This window comes from Telmatherina bonti, assembly GCF_933228915.1.
Source record: "Telmatherina bonti genome assembly, chromosome: 3".
In the NCBI taxonomy this organism is placed as follows: domain Eukaryota; kingdom Metazoa; phylum Chordata; class Actinopteri; order Atheriniformes; family Telmatherinidae; genus Telmatherina; species Telmatherina bonti.
Window position 1 is genome coordinate 16164497 of NC_136621.1, and position 24101 is coordinate 16188597.

The following is a 24101-nucleotide window of genomic DNA, read 5'->3' on the forward strand; positions in this document are numbered from 1 at the left end:
GCTGTCTAGATTCTACACCAAGGCACTTTATGATTAGATCTAGCTCTTCTTGGGCTGTAACATTCAGGTCTTTTATAGCATTTTGAAACAATGACTTCCACGCCCAGTAGTTTTCCGGGTGATCATCAAACTGCTAAAGTCCCGTGCTCAGCATTTCTCTGCGTGCCAGGTATCTGGTGATGTCTTGCACACCCTGGATTTCTGGAGGTGAGCATGGGGTGTCATATGGACACAGTTTGGGAGGATTCAACATCTCTGTGTTGCAAGTCTGTTCTTCTACTTTGATGTGCACCTTACTGCGTGTGCTTTCGTTGTCCATAGCAATTTCGAATTGATCATGTGCTTTATAACAAGCATGTGGATCTACTGGTGCTGTGAATCCCTCATAGCAGTGTTCTGAGTACTGTCGTACGTATTCTGCAGTGCGTTGAACTGGATTGGCAGGTGGACCCACAAAATCGTGGCTGATTTCACTTCTAGCAGAATCCTCCTCCTTTTCATATGCAGCAGCTCCTCAGCAACTGCAACATCCTTGGGGCCATACATGTGTAGCATCTGCTTTAGCTCGTGCCTTTAGCGCTGCAGAGCGAATTAAAGAATACTTGGATGAACGTGTGGATACTTGTGAACGTATAGCCTTGTTTTGTGTGCTCACATTACCTGTGGTGTCCATGTTTCCTGCTCTCTGCATTTTCCTTGTTGTCTGAATTGTCTCCTTGTTCAGACGCTTGCTCCATCATATTAGAATCTAAAAGACTTTGCTGACTTTGCCGTCCTGATTGTAGGCTCAATTGTTTCGCTGTATGTATTCCTTCGTGGTGGTTGTGCCCGCTGCGCACGTGTCCTTTTACAATGCTGTCCTCGTCCCAAGTTACTTTTTGCAAGGCTAGACTGCGAGATAACAGTGCTCCAATAAACAGACTTTTGTATCCTTGAGCTGATTTATTGAAGAATTGGCGTTCAGCCATTGTCCTCTTTGACCAACCGTAAAACTGTAAACAATATATATATATATATATATATATATATATATATATATATATATATATATATATATATATATATATATATATATATATATACTTACTTATATATAAATACTTAATTAATCTCCAAAGGGAAATTCAATGTTGTAGTAAATAATAATTAACTTGAGGAGGTCTTGTTCCGGAGGCTGATGGCTGCTGGCAGAGAAACTATATATATATATATATATATATATATATATATATATATATATATATATATGTGTGTGTGTGTGTGTGTGTGTGTGTGTGCGTGCGTGCGTGCGTGCGTGCGTGTGTGTGTGTGTGTGTGTGTGTGTGTGTGTATGTGTTTGTGCGCGTCCGCTAATTTAGAAATTTACATTTGGTTTGGGATAAGCCCAGGTTGTCTTCAGAGGCTGGAGACGCCTCTGTAGCATATGAAAGATCAGACCACCGGCTGCAGTGTGTTTTTATGTATGGAGGCGTGATGGTGGGGGTTCTTCCTGAGTCAGTTTCTCTCTGCATCAGATTCATGACTGGAAAAAAACGACAAAAAATAAATAAAAGTCGGCATTTAAAGGATTTTTCAAAGCTGCACGGAGATTAAACAGGCTACCAAAGACAAGTCGTTCTCAATCATTTCTCACTCCAAACGTTGTTCTTACACCCAATAGTCATTTATTAATGATCTGAAACAGCGTTTATATGTTAAGTAGCAACGCGGAAGTTGATCACGGACGGTTAGAGAGAGAAAGGTACGTGTGTGTGTGTGTGTCTGTCTCTGTGTGTGTGCGTGTGTGTGTGTGTTTTGGCGAATGAGTGGGGAGTTGACGTCCCTAGGCGCCCACTGTGTTTGAGGGGAATGTTTCATTTCAGGAAAATCTTTACTGCCGCAAGTTAAGTTGCACTCAACGGGTTGAGTTTATGTAAAAAAAAAAAAGTTTTAACCCATAATGTCTCTCTCTGTGTAACTGTGATGAAAACAAGGATGAGGATCATTCTTTTGTGTTTTGGTGAGTCCTAAACCATTACTTCTTTTTGCTATAAGAACGGATCAACAATAAATAGTGAATACGAACATGATAAATAAAATGATAGATTTTAAATAAGCTATATAACAGCCTACTTTTTTGAAGAAGACTTTTTTGTTGCTTAGTTGTTATTGGCTTGAGTATTTTTGCATTTACTTGACATCTTGCAGAACAAAGCTGAAGAACCAAATTTATAAATGTGTAGAAAATAATCTTTTGCATGTTTCTATGTAATGTCAGAGCACGCTTCAGTTTTGAGAGTGATGCTATAATTGTGATTTTAGAATTGCAAAATCCATAATAACTTTAATGATCCCACCAAGTATGAAATGCAATAGAAAAAAATCTGTTTTTTATTTACTTACAGCAATAACAACAATCAATAGAATTTATTATATAAATTAGACCATTATTAATAATATTGCCAAATGAAGGACCTAAACTTGACACAGTTGAGGAAAGGTAAACACTTAGATGTGAAATTACATATCCAAACGAAGTATTAGAGATGGCTCAGGCAAAATGACTTCCATAAAATTTTAATAAGAATAATTAGTCACTGAAAAGATGGCTCTTTGAAACACTAAAAAGGGGCATTAAAGGTTTTTTGTTGTTGTTTTTGTTTTGTTTTTTTCAAAACTACGAATGGAAAATTATACAGATGTTTTTATACTAAATTAATTTTCATTTATTTCTATCTTAACAAACGTTTAATGGAAAAGAAAAGCATAGATTAAATACAATGTTACATAAGATTACAAATTTTAAGATACATCCCTGTCATTAGAAGTAAAGTATATAGATGTAAAAAGCGGCCCTGTTACTTAAGAATTCACACGTCACAAGTCTAAAATAAATGTATATATTTGGTTGAACTGAATAGAAAGTGTAATTATTAAATGTTGAGGCCCTAGAATGGATCCCTGTGGAACATTTCTTTTTAATGTTATCAGATTAACATGAAGAAGTTACTGTCAACAACTCCAGCGTATTCACAAATACACATTCACATTGTAACATTTACAAAAAAGATTATTGTCTTGATTTAAAATAGGAAATTCGCAACTAACTAACTAAGTTGATTGGACTGCTGTTTTTAACAGTTGAGTATTGTTTGCAGCACAGTTGTGTTTCATTGCAGAGACGTGCAGACCAGTTTACAGCGCTGTGTGAAAAGAAAGTTGTCACTTTTAAGAGCAAGCTATATTAATACTTTATTTACATTCCACTTTAAGTACAGATGGAATATATACATGAAATATATAAACGGACTGCTGTACATCAAACATCCAGCCGATGAGCCCATCAGACGAGGCTTTATGCAACGAACCTTTTGGCGAAACAACTGGCCCGAAAGACTCGACACATTCTCTGAGCTTCGTCAAACAACCACTTGTCACAAATGATCAATTTTATATTGTCTCTACAAATAGAAAAATGACTAAAAATATAATTTCCTAATCTAAATTTGAGATTTAGATTAGAGTAAATTTAAACAGATTGATCTTTTTGCCATTTGAACTGATGATTAGTTTCATTCATTCGTTTTCTATAGGCCTACTGTTTAGTCCAATTACGGGTCACAGGAAGCTGGAGTCGATCCCAGCAATCATCAGGGGTACACCCTGGACAGTTAGCCAGTCCATCACAGGGCCTGATGTCTTCAACACAAAAAACAAACAAGTGCAAAAACAGATAAAACATGGTCAACATAACACAAGTATAACCAACAGTAAACATACAATAAAAGTAAGGATTAAACAATGAGGAGCCGTGCATTAGACGGTTATTTTGCACAAGGCAGAGTCAAAAATACCACGACGCGCGGACCGAGGTAAAGTTAGTTTGATGTTTGATATTCAACAGCTATTCGGACACCCAGTCTCCCGACCCGAAGCCACTTCGTCGGGGGGTTAAGATGCACGATGCAACGACCTTCTCAACTTCATACATTCCATCTATATTCGAACACCCAGTCTCCTCGTAATAAATTGCCGACCCTGCGCTGCTTTGTCGTGGTGTTGTGATAACAAATTTCACCGCAGCGGTCTTCACCACCGGCGGACAGTTAGGGACCGTCAACAAATTTACGATAGCAGAATTTAAAGATAACTATCTCCGCAGCCACAGCGCCTAAGACTTTTTAATATTCTTAAGTTCAATAGCTTTTTAGTCATGTGACGTACACACCTCTAAACACTGCCTAATTACTCATCCAGTCCTGCCACATGTTGCACAGCCTTTATTTTCTCTAATATCCTCTTGTGGTATTTTATATGAATTTCTTAATATTTTAAAGTCCAATAGATTTTTAGTCATGTGACCTACACACCTCTAAACACTGCCTAATTGCTCATCCAGCCACAACCCCAAGCCACGACGAGGTGGCTTGGGGTCGGGAGACTGGGTGTCCGAATATCTGTTGAATATCAAACATCAAACTAACTTTACCTCGGACCGTATATTGCACGAATCCGAGTTGTTTAATCCACATTGGTCTCACACAGTAAACTATTTATAAGATATATGTATTTCTTTTTTTACAACACTTGCTAAATATGCTTAAGTATAGGAACTATTTCATGTTGGGCTCGATGTAGTTTTTATGCCAAACAACCGCGGTCAAGCTACAGCGCGTTTCTCTCATTCACCTGTTAAAAGACAGCTAATCTGCACCAGCTGATTAACGCGTTGCCACGGTGACGCTCTGTAATGGAGGGCTATTGCAGTGATTTAACTTGTGTGCGTTTATACGAAAATAATAAACGCCAGTTGTCATCAAAATTCTCACTGACCATGCTATAAATGCAATTTAATTGACTTATATGACAGTACAGTACGAGATCAAATACCTTATTTACAGTGTTGATACAGTTGTGTTTAAACAGCATTGTTAAAAAGTCCATAGACGTCTGACACGATCATATCTATTGAAAGAAAGATCAGAGTCATCTTTAGAAAAATGAGGCCTCTGTCATCAGAGCAGAAAATATACAATTCCTGCATTGTTCTCTACAGAAACTTAAATGAAAAATGAAATTAAATCATCATGTTTTTTCCGAGGTGTTTTCCTCTAAAAGTTTAATGACAGCGGGTTGTTTCTGTAATAATACAAACCTGAGTTGACAAACCAAACACTTCTGTCATCATGTTATGATTAAAACACAGCTGCACGGACGTGTAACCGGACCTGTGTAATCATGATGTCCTGTGATCTGATGGAGGACGTACATTCTATATATTCCTACATAAAATGTGTTCAAGCTGTTGAATATAAGGAGGAACATTTTATAAACTGATCGTTGAATGATTTATCTGTTTAACCCCCTCAACGATGGTTATTTGTCATTTTCATCCACATTTCTCTGAAACACTCCCTCCTTCTACAGTCTCTCTGCAGATCTGATGTTTGTAAATAATGTAATCAACATTAAGATAAGTAATTACATTGACGATGTTTATCTGGGTGAGGATCAAGTTTCTAAAGTTTCCTTCCTGGTTTAATCAGAGGCAGGATATGCAAACGAGAGAAAATAACATAATGCAAATCGAAGCTGCTAAACCAACGCCTAAAAGTTTATAAAAAATAAAGTGGTATTTTGGTTTGAATACGCTGGAGCTAAACCAGAAGCTGCATACTTGGAGACCAGAAATCCAGCAGGATCAAAGGATTCTGGACATTTGTCGTTAAGTTGAATCATTATGTGGTCGTTCTGAACTTTGTTGGAGTCAGCAGAGGAAGCAAACAACTTTTAATAAACTACAGGGTAGTCAGATTAAAAGCGCTCTTTAGTTGATAAACCACATAGTTGCTGATGGTGGAACTCAGGAGGACATGAGAATCATTTACCATCCAAAACAGATCAAACTGAGATTATATGGTGCTTCCAGCAAGAGCTCACTTCTGTTTTGTTTTGTTTTTTTTTTTGCCACATCGCATCTGCAAGAGTTGCATGAAATGGGTAGCATCACAATTAATGTTGCATTATGGTGTCACAGATCAGTTGCATGATTCAGCATGTGATGCGATGGAATAAGAATGGTTTGTGGTTGAAAATAATGCAATAACGGTAAACATCATTGTGACTCAGAATTTGTTTGTTTGTCCAAACTGAGAGGGCCCTAATGGCAGGTTCCCCTTTTCTTCATGTGATGATTGACTTCATTTTGCTGTATTTTGGTAACATAAACAAGCTCTTTGGATTTCACATTTCTTTCAAACTGAAACAACTTTGGGGTCATGAGAACAAAGATTTGCATGTTGGTTACTGCAGGTTCAGAACACCAACATAGAGACACTGCTGCACCATGAAGGAGTTTAAAGTCATGAAACTAAAACTGATAAAGAGATGCTGCATAATTAATGAACATCAATCAGAATGTGATCTATAAAATACATTATTATAGTGCTAAGGTGTGTGCTTTTGTGGTGTTGTGATGATCGATATCATCTCCTTTGTGCAGTGTGCCGGCAGTCATGACTGAAAAGTCAAATTTGATGCAAATTTCCTGCTCAGCCCTGTTCGGGGAGAAACGAACACTTCAGCTTCATTTATTATTATATTACCTTCCCCAAGGTGGTTATGTTTTTCCCAATTGTCTGTTTTTCTGTGTGTTTGCAGCTTTACATAAAAATGGCTGGATTTTTGTGATTAGGGTTTATAAGAGAACAGGTCTTGGTTTAACTAAATTCCATTAAATTTCAGGATTGATCTGGGTGGAATTGAGGACACAGGAACATTTATTTATAAATGTACTGATGTTGATAGTTTTACGATTTAAATAAAAACAAGGAAAATGATAATAACAAGCCTACTATGTTTTCAATAAATAATTTTATTATTGTTATTTCAAATATGTAAGGTGTGTTTTGATCATTAGTGAATCTCCAAGTGTATATAAAATGAATGTAAGACTATACCATGGAGTGGAAATCACAGTAATGGAGGAAATGAGCTGCTTGGTAGAAGTCTGGGCTTTCCGCATGCTTTTCTATTTTATTCTTATTATTCCAAGAAGCTGCGATACTTGATGTGGACTCCGGTTGTGGTTTAAAATATTTTTCTTTGTATGTTCCAGGATGTTCTGCTTCCTGCTTTTCTGTTGATTCACATCCTTTTTCAGGTTCTTTATTATTCAGATACTCTTTACTCACTTAAAGATGATTATTTATAAAGCACTTTCATACAAAGTAAATGCATTCAACTGCTGGTTCAAATGAATAATTTCATGTTAGACCCTCTTTCTCTGTCCTGACTATTTGCTGGTAATTATCTGCTGTTTCGTTTGGGGGTTTTTTTTCCCCATTCTTCTGCGTTCCTGGTCAAAAAATACATAAAATCTCTCAGTTTAGTTTGGAACAAACTTTACAAGCTTTTGTTTTTAAAAGAATCAGGATGTCTGGATTGTTTTCTGACGGCTGGGAAGTTTGTGATGTACAATCATTTCTTCAATGTAAAGTTGATTTTATCCCTCAGTAATTACAGCTGATGATGAAGATCAGTCAGGTTGAATTTTTGCAGTCAAAGGACCGACACTGATGCAAATTTTCACATCCCAGTTCACATTAAATGTGGACATAAAGTTTAACTTTGTACTGTATATTATGATTACTGCTGCAGCTGACTGTCGTTTTTCTGGATGTTTTACAGGGATGATTTTATCTGCTGCTGAAGACGTGAAGAAGAACCTGACAGGTGTTGTTGGAGGAAACATCACTCTGCCCGACTCTCTGACGGAGTTTGGATTTCTTATACATAACTCAGTAAACATTGCTTTTGTGAATAACAGGGAAGTTGAGATGCTAGAGGAAATTTACAAAGACAAACTTCACTGGAACAAAAACACTGGAAAATTTACCATTAAAAACCTGCAGAAGAACCACTCAGGAATTTATAACTTTGACTCTAAAAAAGGGAATGTTTTCAAGTCAGCTTATATCCTCATGGTGTACGGTGAGTCACATTTTCTTATGAGTTTATATTGATTGGTGTGACAATGGTTATCTTTGTTCAAGCAGCATATTAAGTCCTTACGGATCCTCAACAGAGTAAATGTTACTCATAATTCATAAACTGTATTTTGTGATTTCATAGATGTTTCCCAACTCCAAAATTATAACATGTATAACATGATTTAATATTATTTTGTCAGCGTCTGGTGCAATCTGACTCACTGAAGAAGAAAAAATGTAAAGAGGCAGCTGTGGAATAGAATAATAATGTTTATGTTCAGTCTAATTGGGAAAGGATCAGATGATGTATGAAAACATTCATTATAATGAACTTGTTGGTGAACTACAATTTGACTAATCAGAGTTTAGACTGCTGTCCTGCTGATGGACTTTTCACCAAATCAAATGATGATGTGATAGTGTATATAAAATCAAAAACAAATACTGGAGAGAAACACAATATATGAAACAAAATCTAATGGTAGTTTTTTATTTTTTATTTTTGGCACCTCTTCCTCTGGTCCGGACATGACAGATAAATGAATTACTTATATATGTTAATGATTTATACCATATCAGGCTATAATCATAACTGTAGATGTAGTAAACATTAATTTATTACCAGTTGTAAATTAAATTTATCTTGTGCAGCCATATTGTACTCCAGTAGCAGATGATACTGCAGCAAAGACACTCCTGTTACATCCCCAAAGTCCAGTTAAACAGTCGGTCCACAACAGCTGTTTTTATCAATAAAGAACCTTATTAGATAAAAACTGAAAGATGAAATGGGGAAATTATTGTGACTGGCAATAGGAGACACATCTAAGATCAGATGTTTTGGCACAGCATTTGTCACACACTTGTCACTTTTGCCCTGTCATTGGTCTTAAAACTAGATTTATACACAAGCAGTGTCTGCGTATGGTTGTTTACAGTGTCATTGCATGGATTTGACCTCTCTTCCACTCATGATGTGAACCCCACACAGCATCATTCCATCTATTTTCTCACTGCTTATCCAGCGTCAGGTTGCAGGGATTGTTGCCTAAGCAGGGAAACACATTTTCCAACTTGAATCAGAACAGCGCTTGTCCAAGGCCAGAGAGCTATACCCTCAAATGAGTCCTGGATCTTCCCCAGGGTCTCCATCCAGCAGGACGTGCTCAAAACACCGCACCAGAGAGCCATCAGATGCCTGAGCTATCTCATCAGGCTCCTCCCGATGGGGAGGAGCAACAAATCTACTCTGAGCCCTCCTTGATCACTGAGCTTCTCGGCTTACCTCTAAGGAAAAATTTTGACCAGGGGTGGCCAACTCCGACCCTCGAGAGCCACAGTCCTGAAAGTGTCAAGAGTTTCCCTGCTGCTACAAACCCTGACTCAAATCAACGGGTAATTTACAGACTTGTGCAGTTTAATGTCGAGCTCACATCTTTTCATAAGATAATCTGTGTGGCATAACAACAAAGTTGTTGAATCTTAAGGCTTAGAAGTTAAAGATAAGAGGTATGTTGATTACTTTTTTTCAGTAATTTTTTTTATTTGTTGTGAGAAATCATGATCCTCTCAGGTTACTTCAGTCCTTTATAATACTAAAGAAATCTGACAGTTCCTGTCAAAATATAACGTCTTAAAGGAAGCTCCACCAGATTCAGAACCGGACTGCCCGATCTCCATGGAAAAGCAAAAAAACCAGCAAACACAAGCAGGCAAGCAGGTCAGATCAGTAACAGTCAAGCAGCAACATCCAGCGGTTTACAGTGATTATGCACAAGTGCCAAAACTTGCAGTTGGCAAGTTTTGGCACTTGTGCCAGCCCCTAGCTCATCTGCTAGGGGCTGGCTCCAAAAGGGAGTCAGTCCCATGTTAAAAAGGTCAACTTCACAGCAGAAATAAATATATTTACTGCCTGGTTCAAAGAAACATTTTAGGTTCAATAAGTCAGGTTTACCTTCATGACAACTGTGAGAGGGTAAATTTTTTTCTAGCTTGTTAAGAAGTTTCAGAAGTAATTTAATCTCGAAATTCTGCACATTTTGGGGGCATGTAATTTTGATTGACAGGTATCCAGAAGCAAGAAGGCAGTGCAGCCTTCTCTGTAGTCAGTTTTTAACCAACTAACAGCACTAATTAGCTTCAGAGGTGTATAAAGTATAGCAGAAGTAAAAATAAAGTAGAAGGCCCGCCTTGTTTTTGGATCTACCTGTGCATTTAGAACAGGTGTTTTAACTAACAAAATAATCTCTCGCAGAGGAACTGAGTTAATTAAATTCAGCTGGTTTAGTGACTGGTTGGATCAGTTGCCTGACAGGACTTCTCTTTTGTGGCACCTGGATGATGGAGTTAATATGTTTTTCTGGCTAAAATTCCAACACTAGTCCCACTTATAAAATCCTGCTGAAAATGTGTTTCTTGTAGGATAGAAAAATGTTAAATCAGCACTCAGGCAGATGGCTGCAACAGGTATTTATTTGTATTTGTAAAGATTGTTGACAGGAGTTTATATTTTTAGTTTCACCTTTAAATGTGAATGTATTAATCATACCATTGTTCCTGTAAACGTAGAACTGTTTAATTTTGAGAGGGCTTTAACAAATGTTGATAACGGCAACTAACTGCAACGAAAGAAACGGCAAAACGGCTTACTGAAAGACACAGAAGAAAAATACAGTTTAAGGTATAAAAAATGTGACAGCACCAGAATCAGCACCAGTCAAATGTGGCAACAAGCTACATTAATTCATTATCTTCTGTCATATGAGAAATCAGAAATGTAACTAAAGTTTAAGGCTATAAGTTAATGTATGTAACTGAAGTTATGTCAGAAATGTAACGTTTGTTTTGTTTGTGCTTGTGTCGTTTAACTCTTACTTTGGTTTATAATGGTTTAACGGCTGAACAAATAAAAACCACTCCGGACCATCAGTAAAGACTGTTTATTCAACTGGGAGCTAAAGTATTTACATGATTAATTTTCGTAATTCAGTTTCAGTTCTCTCTATTCCAGTTCAGTTCACAAATTCAATCTTTTGTGCCACAGATCCAAGGCCTGGCGTCAGGCAAAAGTAGTTGATCACAGATGGAGTAACCTCAGTTTTACCCATAGGTTTTACCACCGTTGTGTAGTTGTTATCAACAGCTACTGCGATGAAAAACAAGATGAAATATAATAAATTCAGAATAAGATCAATGGAAAAGACAACAGACACTGCTGATCCGATGTAAACAGACTTTGGATACACATTAAATATAAATTTTTCGCACAATTCTGTGCATTAATGATGTTGGTGTGCATTCTTTAAAGGTCACAAGACTTAGAATATGTTGAGCTAAAATGCAAATAGTTTGATCAAACATTAAAAACTTGTGGAGTTCTGCGATGCAATAAAAAGAAATTCTGTAACAGGTGGATATGAAACCAATGCAGTAAAGAGATGTACGAGAAAAGAAAAGCTGCGGCATTAATCAGAGAAATACACTTCACGTCCTTGTTGGAATCTGGAGCGGAGGCATACTTACATATTTCAAGTGGTAATCTTTCATTTCATGTTAAAAACAGATTTCTGCATTATTACTAAATGGAAGGTGGAATTTAAAAAATTAAGGGTCGGATCTAATTAAGGTTTGGTTGTACAAAAAACACGTGCAAACTCATTGCAAATGCGAAAAAACGTACAAACCAATTAAGGTGCAAAAAAGCTCATCTCCAGTTATCAAATCAAATTTTATTTGTATTTCACCTTTGATACTAGCAGTGAAAAAAGCTAGTAAAATGCTGTCCATCAAAATGGACACACCTGATCATTCTCACACACATACAGACACACCCCACCCCCAATCCCATGTTGCATAGCACAACTCCAGAAGCATGTCTTCTGTCTACTTAACCAAAAGTAAATAAGAAATAAAGAAACATCTGGCAGTGAATACGTAATATCAGCGTTCACAATCAAGTTTCAGGTGGAGTGTGACATGATTGGCTGAATACCAGTTCAATGGTATCCTGAATTGACTAGTTCTTCCAGTGGAACAAATTTTCTGACGGCAAATTTTAACCACCAAATTTTGACTGTTAAATATTGGCAGTCTGAATTTTTTTCTTTTGAGTTTTTTATCTTTGAATTTTGAGTCTTGAAATTTAAAACTCTTAAAACATAGTGGCGAAAATAAATTATTAAAAAATTAAAGCATTCAATTCAGATTAATTAAATTCAGTTATGTTAATTCGCTTCAGAAAATTCTGGTGCTAAAAGTGTAAAACTGATAAATATATAAAATTCAAAATCTGATGGAACAGATTTATTTCCATACAGTGTCAACAACCTACCAGGAATCAGTCCAGGAACAAATGCAGGAGAGTCAGACATGGTAGCAAAGACAATCTGGCCGAGCATGAGTGGAACAAGACTTATAAAGAAGAGGTGATGAGAGATCGATGGCAGGTGTTGTCAGCAGGTGGAGCAGTTTTACTGGCGAGCCAGAAAACAGGAGGAGCATGGCTAAGTGTGACAGTGGGTCATGTTGGTCATGTCAGCCAACAACTCCAATTCAATTGCATCAAGTTTACTCATTATTTTTGCGCTTTCTCGCCATGCTGCAAATCACGAAACATGCGAAACCTTCAGTTGAATAGAGTGTCTTCAACACATTTGCGTCTGCCACCATTGACAAAATTACTTTATTAAATCACCCACAAACTGTGGCTCAGCCTCACGTACAAAATTTTAAATTGCATCTATACAGAAAGTGTGACACGAGACGAACACTAGAAACAAGAGAAATATATTGAGAATATATGGAGAAATATCATTTGCTGTCCAGTATTATCAGTGTACCAATGTTATCGGCTGATATCGACATTAAAATACAAATCTGGAAACTATCGGTATTGGTTTTTACTTTTTTCATGAAATTTCTTTTACACAACATAAACATTTCGTAGCTCAAACTCTTCAACTACGTCTCCTCTAAAGCTTGTTACATACTCCACAAGAAGCAAGAACTGAGTTCTTGCTCTCAAGGCTGCAAGAACAAGAAAAAAAATTTTTTCGTCAGGTTCATACATACTCCACGAGAAGCACTGGGAGGGATCACTGCGGGGGGGGGGGGGATGTCTGCTTTTATGTGCGAACCCGGTTGTTACCTCCACCAAGTGGGTCATGTTTTTTCTAGCGTCTTTGTGCTCAAGATAACTCAAGAGGTTCCGGACGGATTTTGATAAAAATTTCAAGAGTTGTTGGAAATGTGAAAATAAAGAGCTAATTAAATTTTGGTGGTGATCCGGATCACTGTTTGGATCCAGAAAGTTTTTTAAAAGGATTCTTTACTATTGTGCTTGGCAGAGGTTTCCACCCTCCGAGTGCTTTTCTAGTTTCATATTTAACGTGCACACAGCTGGGTCTGAGTATTTTAATGCCACGTGTAAAAATGTTCGTACTTTCTCACCACCTCGATCAGCTGTTTTATCAAAACAACCCGTTTTACCTGCAACAGTAAAAACACAGAAGCAGCAACTTACGCTTCATGCTTTCTCCGTGTTAACGACACTCACCTCAAGTGTCCGACCAATCACACGATACTTCTCGGAGCCCCGCAAGAAAAAAGAACTGTCAAGAACTGTCTTCAAACGCGTCCACGCGAACGAAATGACGTCATTTTCTTCTCGGGGCTTCGTGAGCCAGAATAAAGTTCTGCTTCTCATGGAGTATGTAACAAGCTTAAGTCCGACTGACATAATATAAAAGATGTCATGTATCGTCTTCCTGATATTTTTGTTTGTTTGGCACTACTCGTTCAAAAAATATCAGTATCAGTTGATATCTATATCGGAAATTGAGAATTGGAGAAAATCTGAATATTTGATATTGGTAAAAAAAAGCCAGTATCAAACATCCTCAATGGATGTAGAAAGACATATGGACCCATTCTGGACACACTAAAGTCCTCCAGAACACACAGGGAATAAATATGCTGCTAATGAGTAACTGAAGGATTTCATCAGCTTGTTTGTCCAAAATGCATTAAACTGAACAGAAAAAATGTAAAGTAACAATTATTTTTATGCACCTAAATAAACTGGTTCATGTTAACATGCTGATAAAATGATACTTAAAAATAAGGTCCAGATGGCTCAATGAGCTAAATTCTTATGAGTTTCACACTTTTGAAGATGATTCTGTCAGTGTTGGTAAAATGTGGAAGTAAGTAGGAGTTCTGAAAAGGAGGTCATCCATCGTCATTCTAATGGAATGTGACTAGATAAAGTTCCCAGAAATAAATTGGCGTGTCTGAACATCTCAGAGGTGTATATTCCTCCTGCTGCCAGATGTTACTGACTGTTTGATTTACACATCTGTTAACTTTCAGACCAAATACAGAAAGTGACATAGCTGAAATGAAAGATTTGAGGTTGGAAGGAAATACTAGAAACACAGTTTTCAATAAGGTTCCTGAACAACAGCAGAACGATGCATTTCTTGGCTGCACACTTTCCTAACACTCCCATTTGGTTAATTTAAAGTGATATCCATACTAATCTGTCAGCTGTATGTAGGAAGTCTGAACTTTTCATACAGTTCAGTGTAGCTTCACATCTCCTCAGATCTTTTATCATGTTTGTTGATAATCAGACAAGTTTTTTCTGGAAGTCAGTCTGATGTAAACAAATTCTTTCTGGCATAAAGAACGAACTATAGGTTCCTTGGAATTCGCAGAAAGTCTTGCTTTTCCTGTACCTGCTTGTTAAAAATGAAGCATGACTTTTAAATGAGAAAAGATGTGGAGGCAGGACGAGGCATGTCCTGAAATATGTGCGGTTGTCTCAGAGGAGCAAAGGATTGTGAAGTTGAATCACTCTCATGTTTCCTAGTTAGTGCTTACCCTAAGGAGCAACATATCCAGTAGATTCACTGACTCCTTTATCCAATAAAAAGACATTTTTACACCTCATTTTGAACTCTCAGAAATGTCCAAAGTTCATCTTTATGCTTATTACTTCCATACCAGCTCTTTTTAACTTCATCATCATCATCATTTCTGCAATTCATCCTGACATCTGCTGTGTTCTGCTAAGAGGTTTATACTCTTACACTTTGATCGTCTTAAACTATAAGTTTAAGATGATCAAATTTAGTACAAAGTGAAAGTTAAAACTTGTAAACCTCTGGATGGTATTTCAGAGGGCATTTCAAATTGATGACGTGGAATTATTTAATCTTGATTTGACATCATATTCACATGACTTTTTTTTGTCCATTCTCTTTCAAAACCGTGAAAAACCACGACACAGCTGACATTGTTGCTCCACTTCTGCCAAACACCCCATAATGCTGTGCGGTAGGGCTGGGTGATATATCGAATATACTCGAGATATCGTAGCTAGTCCCCTGTGCGATATAGAAAATGCCTATATTCGTCATATTCGAGTATCCTGTTGTCACGCAGGTGTTTTTAGCTGTGGGCGGGGTTTCCTCACTCCTCCTCGACTCTGCACCGCTTTGCACAGAGAGTTAAACCAAGCGCACCTCGTTACGTACATAACCTGAGCTACGTGCTACGTCATGAGAGGCAGCGTGTGGCCACTGTTGCCAGCTTGGTGACTTACTCGTTAAATCTGGCGACTTTTTTTGTGAAAAGTGACTAGCGACAAATCTAGCGACTTTTACTGGAGTTATTGGAGACTTTCCTGGTGTTTTGGCGACTGACTTTAAAGCACATATTGTAAAGTTATTGTCAGAACGAGAGTCTCTCCCCGTCCTAAAGCACTCAGTCGCTGCAGCTGCAGCCAGTCAGAGGAGCAGAGAGGACACCTGCACGACTCCACCTACAGTCACTAGGAACAGCCAAATCCGCCACTGATCCCACTCTGGATTACAGAGTGGGACGTAAATTACAAAGTTTTTCACGTCCCGCAAAAATAATTAATTCTATTTGATTACATTCACAGCCTCTGTCACTTACTCACCTCATCCACTGTGTGTGTGATACAAGCATATTTATCTAGCTCGTCATGTCTCTAGAAAGTACAGAAAGGTGTGGGAATCAAATCCTGAATTAAAAGCTATTGGAGATTATTGGAGACAATACGAGGACAATCTGCCTGTATTATAAGACTGATTTCTACGCTAAACTAAAAAATCCAGACAACTCAAAAACGTATCCATAAAGCAAAGCCTTATAATAGTTCATCATTTGAAAAGTCCCCCCCTAGAGCACCTATTTTCATACGTTGCATTTATTACATCATGCAAAGTCACTTTATTTTGTTTTAAAATGACATGTTTCTGCCACTGCTTTAACTGTTCAATAAATGCAGTTTTGATCAGTTTGCTTCGTTACAATTTCATCCTTTTGGCATGAATGTTTAAAATCAGCATATCTTGATGCAGTATGAACAATTATGTTTTAATATAGACACAAAATCATCTTACTGATGTGATTGTAAGAAACAAAGCATTCATTCAAAGCTAAGGTAAATATTGATATATATATATATTGTATATCGTGACATGCCATAAAAATATCGGGATATTACTGAAAGGTCTTATCGCCCAGCCCTACTGTGCGGCATCGCTACCATATCACATGGTCTAATCCACCACTCCCCAAAGCACAAAAAAAAAAACAGATGGAAAACAACAAGAAATAAATACTGGCTGTTAATATCGACCCAGTTTTACTTATCACACCAGTATAGTTAACATGTTAAAATTACTCACATCTGCCAATACTGATATTACTGATATCAATGTTAATATATTGTACATCCATAGTATTGAAAAATACAATTATTTTCATATAATTTTATTGATGAAAAAATGTTATGAGAACACAGGATTTCATCTGGGGTCAAAATTACCTAAAAGGACAACAAGAAGGTTACGAAAAGTAAATATTCATGCAAATTAAAAGTATCTCACTTTTTCTTTCTTTGGTTGTGAATCTAAATTACTTTTAAACAGCTGTTGAATCTTGTTTGTCTTGTATTCATTTTCACCTCCAGACCCGGCTCCATCTCCTGCTGTCAGAAGACTGAATATCACTGATGGCTGCATGTTGCTGTGTTCAGTGGATAAAAAGACGAAACTGTCGTGGTACAAAGACAGGAAGATCCTGAACCAGAGCAGCTCTGATCTCTCTCTGCTTCTCACTGTGGACAAACAGGACTTTGATTCCTCTTATAAATGTTTGTCTGAAAACCCTGCAGAAAGTAAGACGTTTTCAGTCGACGTCAATCATTTCTGCAGAGATGGAAACACAGCAGGAGGTCTGGATGTCACCATCAAAAGACATTGTAAGATCCATTTTGATGTTTGTTTTATTACAAATATAACTTTCATTTTTAAACACTGTTCCTCTTTTTTGTTCCTCTTTTCATCCTTTGTTTGACAGATTGGATTCTTATTATAGTTGTAGTTTGTGGTATTCTGATGGTTTTACTGGCTGTTGTGATGATAAGGAGGAAAATCCTGTGGCAAAAAAAGACAATCAGACAAACACAAGGCAGGTAACAGCTTTATTTTATCCTCATCAAGTTTATGAATTTGTCTTCAGATTGTAGAGTCATTGCATCATCTTTTTTGTCAATCATTCTCTTATTTTGGTTCTTGTATCCGTAACATTCTTTAAAATGTTGGTTCTGTCTGTTTTCTGAGCAATGTGTTTTCGCTCTGGTTGATGGAACTCTAAAGGCTCTCCTCAGGTTTCTGTTCTGTAGAGTAACTTAATATTCTTGGCCGTTGGCTTGTCATCTGAGCTGCTGTTTTCAGCACAGTGAATGAAAGTGCTTTCCACGTTGTAATGTGTTTAAAAAAGCTCCTCAAAGCGAAGGGACTTGTTGGTTTGGTTTTATTAACACCATCTCAGGTCTTCATCTTCATCTCTTCTTTCTATTCAGTCAAAGTTCCCTCTGTTAAAAATATGAGAAGATGAGACACTAAACACATATATAACATTACCGCTTAAGGCCTTAGACATGAATCCACACACACACACACACACACACGCACGCACACACACGCACACACAACATGCAACACGAACTGAAGTTGCACGCTTGGCGTCAGATGAGCAGAAGATGATGATCAGAACTTCCCTAAAGTCCAATATTTAGTTTCAGAATTGACTGATGTAAACAACAGTTTTTCAATCTAACTTTATTGAAACTTGAAGTCTTTTATTTTCAGCCAGATTGTAAAAGAGTTTGTATTCTGTGTTCAGGACATGAAATGGGTCAGGTGCTTAATTCTTGGCCTGTTTCTGCCCATTTTGATGAGAATGTCTTGTAGGTTAGGTGCATAGTTTGGCACCATATGTTGGTGCAGTTTAGGTTTTTCTGCTGTGATCAACGCAAGATGGATTTTTATCTTTCCTCCTCGGAACAACAAAGAGCTGTCACAATGATCTCCTGTTTTCTTTCAGTGAGTTTATCCTGTTTTGGTTGATTTTCATCTGGTTTTTCTGCTCCCCTGAAAACAAAGTTAACTGATGTAAATGTGCACAAGGCTTTCTTCTGTTCTCCATTCATCTTCCTGTCTGTTGTATGAGGTGTTTCATAACCTTGTTTTTCTGTCATCTCCTCTCTTCCATCATAGATCACTGTTTTTGGTCTTCTTGTCGCAAGACTTGTGTTTATTCCTAATCAAATACAAAAGTTTTCCCTCAGCTGCACATCTCAAACCCAAGTTGACACCTGGGTCTGGATCCTTTATTTAACCAGGACATGGGAGTGACCCATGCCTCATCCTACTTATAGGCAACATGTTAGCCTCAGTCAGAGTATCTATGCAGCTGTGTAACGCAAGTTACTGGTTGTATTTCTACATCTGAAAAAATGTTAAAGTTTGGATTTAATGTTTTATACAATCACTGAATTGATGATGTAACAGTGGGTTGAGAGAGCAGGATGCAAATGCAGGGTGAGACACAGGAGACTGGTGGACGAAGGGATCAAAAGTTAAATAGCAAAAGTCAAGGGGCTGTACAGGCAGGAAAACCAGAAAGTAAGAGAATAAAAAAAAGATTTCCAATAAGAAAACTTAGGAGGAAAACAACAAGGAACAAATAAAACCAAATATACAGTGAGGTCAACTAACAAATCCTCCATTCTTCTCACAGAGAATTAAGAAAATGAGGATTTTATAGGGAGAGTGTAGATGACTGGTTATGTGCCATATTTTTCTTTATCATTTATTATTGTGCTGAGTACTTTTTTCAAACAGATTAATGGTTCACACCTCCTCTAAAGACTACTGTGGACATATATGGACAAAACAAGCAACCCTTTTGCATTCCGTTGCACAACATGGACATTAAAAGAGCTGCTGCTTCAGGAAATTATGTTTAGCAGTTTCATGCCTTTTAATAAATACACAGGAATTAAACATAAATATGTACACGCAGGAAATAACCAAGACAGCGGTGTATTTTTGTTATCACAAACCCTGAAACTGGTTCAGACCGCCTCACATCACGTAGTGACTAAAATACTTCAGATAAAATATTTACACAAATTCAGACCTAAACAGTCTGGTATGTGTGAAATCAGTCCTGATCATCTCTTTATAATGTTTGACTGGAACTTTCCAGTTTAGCCTTCATCTCTGACTATTAGATCATTCATATTTCAGTCTGCCAGCAAGATACAAACACATGAAGCTTTTGTATTTTCACAACATCGTATCTAAGCAACAGCAAAGGACAGCACAGACACTTATCATGGCAGTCCAAGAGCAAGCCTTGAGTACCAGGGTTATCTAGGCTCAGATCTACAACACCAGGCAGGACTCAAGGTGCTTACTGTGCAAAGAAAGCTCTGAAACTATCCAGCACCTCACTGCAGGGTGCAAGATACTGGCAGGCAAAGAATACATGGAGCGCCATAACCAAGTAGCCGGCATAGTATACAGAAACATCTGTGCAGAATATTGACTGGAGATCCCTAAGTCCCAATGGGAGACATCTTCCAAGATGGTGGAGAATGAGTGGGTTCCTTTGGGACATCCAGATTCAGACTAACAAGATGGTGGTGGCCAACCAATAAAAACGATATTTAGAATATTTCTCTTTTGACTAATCAAAGCCACTTCAGCCAATTTGTGACACTTTCTGTCTTATTTTTACTCATCACACAAATGTTTTGTACGTATGAAGCATCCTGGTATTCTGCTAATGAAATATTTACATTAATCTCAAATTTAACTTGAGTTTCTGTGACTTTACAGATTCAGAACAGAAAGAGGACAATGTGACATATACGCAAATACGTACTGATGCCGACAGACAACATCAGGTATGTTTGTGTTTTTTACTTGAACACAAAATCCTTAGAGACCATGGTTGTTGCTAGACAACCATCAACAGCTAGGTTTGTTTACCTTTCTCACAGAGCTTCAGTAAATGTTGTTTGATTCACTGAGGCTGTTTCCAGTGATGTCACAGAGCTTTTAGCAAACACAACCTGTGTCACGGGACACCTGCTGCAGGCTGCAAACCATATATGTATAAATAAATGATTAACCACAATTAACATCATACGAAGTTATAAGGCTTATACCTGTTTAGTTAGCCCTTGAGTGCAGAGAGAAAATGAGGTGATTACTGCTTATTATAATGAATGAAAAAAGGCAGAGATGGTTCTGAGCAGGTAGGTTTACAAAGCTGTCTGACAAAATCTGAGAATCCAAAGAAAACTGAAAAGTAACATTCAACAAGGATCTCTAACGGTACTAACTGCAAAGAGAGTTTCCAACCCTGCAGACAGCTGTTGCAGTGCCGCATGTTTTCAGAGCTTGATCATAGAAACAGCATGCAGCTGGTCTCACAAAGCACACAAAGGAAGGATGAAGAAACAATGAGGGGGCAGGAGAGGCAGCTGCTGAATCCATTGTGTGAGCAGGTTCAGGATGCTTGTTGTTGTTTATTTATATTGGCAAAGAAAGCAGGGTTTGAACTGAGGTTTGGGTTTGTTTTGGTCTTGTATGAATTTAATGTGATGATTCTACTGAGTTAGACATTTATAAGAGCTTCACTTCAAAGTCCTAAGTGTAGCTGAAAATAACATAGAAGCCTGTTAACTTTGTTTCATCTATTTATTCCTCAGTTGAACCAATATTTACCGAACAGGACAGGTAGTTTTAGTGTTAGGATGTGCCCTTACAGCTGCAGCTTGAACTTCTCAGGATGTAAGCAGTCAGAACAGGGAGGTCCGAGTACAGAAACCTACAGTAGACAACAAAAATCTTGTTATTAACAGCATGTTTCTGAAACTTCATCACTAAATTCATGTGTTTATTTTTCTTTAGGGAGGCAGGTTTCCAGATCCTTCTGGACCCGTTCAACATCCAAACAGTCTGACAACAGTTTATGATAAACTGGAAGCTCATCGTATCCTCCCAGACCCTGTTCGTGTTTAACTGCAAACTACTGATATTCACCATAAAGGACCACAAGACATTTCCAGAGATGTTACAAAATGCTTTCAATATTTCATATTTATCCACTTATATCCCACATTCTGTTACATTTCAATGTTACTGAATATTTTTCACACATTTCTTTAAAAACATTTCTACATATTTACACTTCTTTATAGAAAACATTTAACATCAAAATAATATAAAACCTCTTTGTTAATTTCAACCCGTCATGTGGGATCTGAGCAGAACTGGCTAACTTCCTTATCAAGCATGTGAAAAATACCACAGAGAATATATATCTGTTAGAAGTCTTTGTTAACCTAAACCACACCATAAATTATGTTTCCTGGTGACAGAGTAATGACAATAACCTGAGTATGAATCATTAATGTGTTACACAGAAAGGTCTTTGTGTGTTTGGTTACCGTCTCCTGTCCAGGGGTTGTGGAAACCATCTGACGGTAAAACCGGATCGTTCCAGGAAGACAAGCTGTGCACAAACAAAGCTTACGACTCCCATTTTTTTCCATTTCAAATTACATTTGATTTCAACTAAAGATATATGACTGTTTCTTTTTTTAGTTAGTTTGTTTTATTTAAGCTTTCATTTGTTGAAATAATCAAAGACATTTTTTTAAAATAAGATTTATGTGTTATCATTTGGTTATTAATATAATGGCAACTTTAAGGTCTTCTTTTTTCCACCTGCTGTCTAAAACAACAAACCAAAAACGAATGACCTATATCTTCACAACTGGGGGGATGTATGGAAGCCGTAGTTGAACATTTCTTTTAAATACATCTTCTAAATATATCTTGATATCACAGGATAATTATCTTGTTCTCTCGGGATAACTGACTTTTTGTTGTGATAATGAGATTGTTATCTTGAGAAAACAAAGTTCGTTTTGGTTTGTGGGTAGTCTGCTGCAGAAACTCATGACATAGGTAGCCCAAGGAATAAGTAAAATAGCTCTGAAAATGAGAAAAATAGTCATAAGAATGAATGTTTGATGAGAAGTGCTACATGAGAGGGTAGAAAGTTAAACTGCAATTTTCTAGGTGTTTTATTTGAGTTGGTTTGCAGGTAAATACCTTTAAAAACCATTAGCTGAGGTTGGTAACACCTCTATCCATGAACAGTCAGGAGAATCCAGGGATAGCCCCAAAATCACCTTAGAAAACACCACAAAGATCCAGAAAGAAGTGAGGCCTAAATGAGCAAATGACAGGAAGAGAGAACATTTTACCATAAAACCTCCTTCATCTTCATAAAAACTAGCAGGACCTTCTTAATTATATTCAATATCAATAGCAAAGCCGTAGAAGAACCATTAGCAGAGTGTTTTAGAACTGAAATAAAACTCTGGACCAATTTTTGGATCAATGCTTCAAGCTGTAGGTGGGGGAATCCTGTGGGGGGATTTTTCTTTGCCCACTTTGGACCCCTTTGTACAAATGTGACATTGTGACATGATTTAAACACCAAAACCTACCTGAGTCTTGTTGTTGACCATGTTTATTCTTTTATAACCATGGCGTAGCATCTGCTGATGGCTACTTTCAGCAGGATAATGCACCATGTCACAAAGCTCATTCATCTGCACCCACTTTATTGAGCAGGCCTCCACAGTCTCTAGGTCTCAACCCAGCTAAGCAGCTTTGGGATGTGGGGTAACGGGAAATTCTCATCATGCATATGCAGTTGACAAATCTTCAGCAACTATGTGATACCATCATGTCAATATGGAGCAAAATCTCTGGACCTCATAAAATGGAGGGTGAATACACTTTGAGGTTAATCCCAAATACAGCCGTGTCAAGTCTTTACTGAAAAATTTATCTAGACAGAGTTTCTTCTTCACATAAGACTCACAAAATTTAAACTTTTTACAGATAATGAAAAACTATTTTAATGAAGTAGTTTTTCATGAATACATTGAGCTTGTTGATATAAGAAGTTTCAAAGTCAAATAACATAAGCTTTGATCATTTCATGCAATCTGTTGGTTTTAACGTAATTAGACTTTTTATTATGAATTGGTTTGAATTATTGTGTCCGTATGGAGTGTGGCCCCTGGCTGTGGTCCCTAATTAACCTTGACTCACCACCCCCTGGACTGTGTGTTGTCTATTGTCTGAATTTGCGCTTACGTGTACATATGGTGTTTTTTTTTTATCTCTCCACTCTCCACAGTCTGGTGGTGCCTGTTTTTTGCCCTCTACCCTCAATGCTAATGTATCTTTGTTCTCCGTTATCTCAGTCTTTTCTCAGTATGACCGGTCCTGTGATCTGTGTGTCACTGTTCTGTGTTTGCTTGTAAAAACCTTGTAAAGGTTGTATTGGAACTTTGAATTTCCCCTCAGGGTTCCCCTCATGATTGATTAATTGATTGATTGATTGATTGATTGATTGATTGATTGATTGATTGATTGATTGATTGATTGATTGATTGATTGATTGATTGATTGAACTTTGATGGCATCGACTGAAGAAGATAAGCTTAATAATAAGAGAGAAGACCTCCACTACTGATGGGCATCCTGACAGTGATCAAGATAAATTCCCAAACTCCCCACACAGATCAGAACTGGTGTTTGACAGAATTACTCCTCATGGAACGTAAGAGAATAGAGGTGGGGGGGAGGTGTGTATGTGTAGAGAGGAGGTGGGGTGGAGAGTGTGCAATGGGGTGTGTATAAATAAAGGGGG

The 24101-nt window shown here is 37.5% G+C and overlaps 1 protein-coding gene across 3 annotated transcripts; it reads left to right on the forward strand.

Annotated features, from left to right (window-relative positions):
- The first annotated feature begins 1867 nt into the window (after window positions 1–1867).
- On the forward strand, window positions 1868–23666 carry LOC306771931 (CD48 antigen-like). 3 transcript variants are annotated; one of them, XM_079261266.1, is made up of 6 exons: window positions 1868–1999; window positions 7669–7971; window positions 16975–17265; window positions 17364–17478; window positions 20195–20262; window positions 21275–23666. In XM_079261266.1, the coding sequence occupies exons 1-5, from the start codon at window positions 1963–1965 to the stop codon at window positions 20241–20243; spliced, it is 795 nt and encodes a 264-aa protein (XP_079117392.1). In that variant the 5' UTR covers window positions 1868–1962; the 3' UTR covers window positions 20244–20262; window positions 21275–23666. The 3 variants fall into 3 exon arrangements, with proteins under 3 accessions (XP_079117392.1, XP_079117390.1, XP_079117391.1); XM_079261264.1 differs by having other exon boundaries at window positions 17364–17474; XM_079261265.1 differs by lacking the exon at window positions 17364–17478.
- The last annotated feature ends 435 nt before the right edge of the window (window positions 23667–24101 follow it).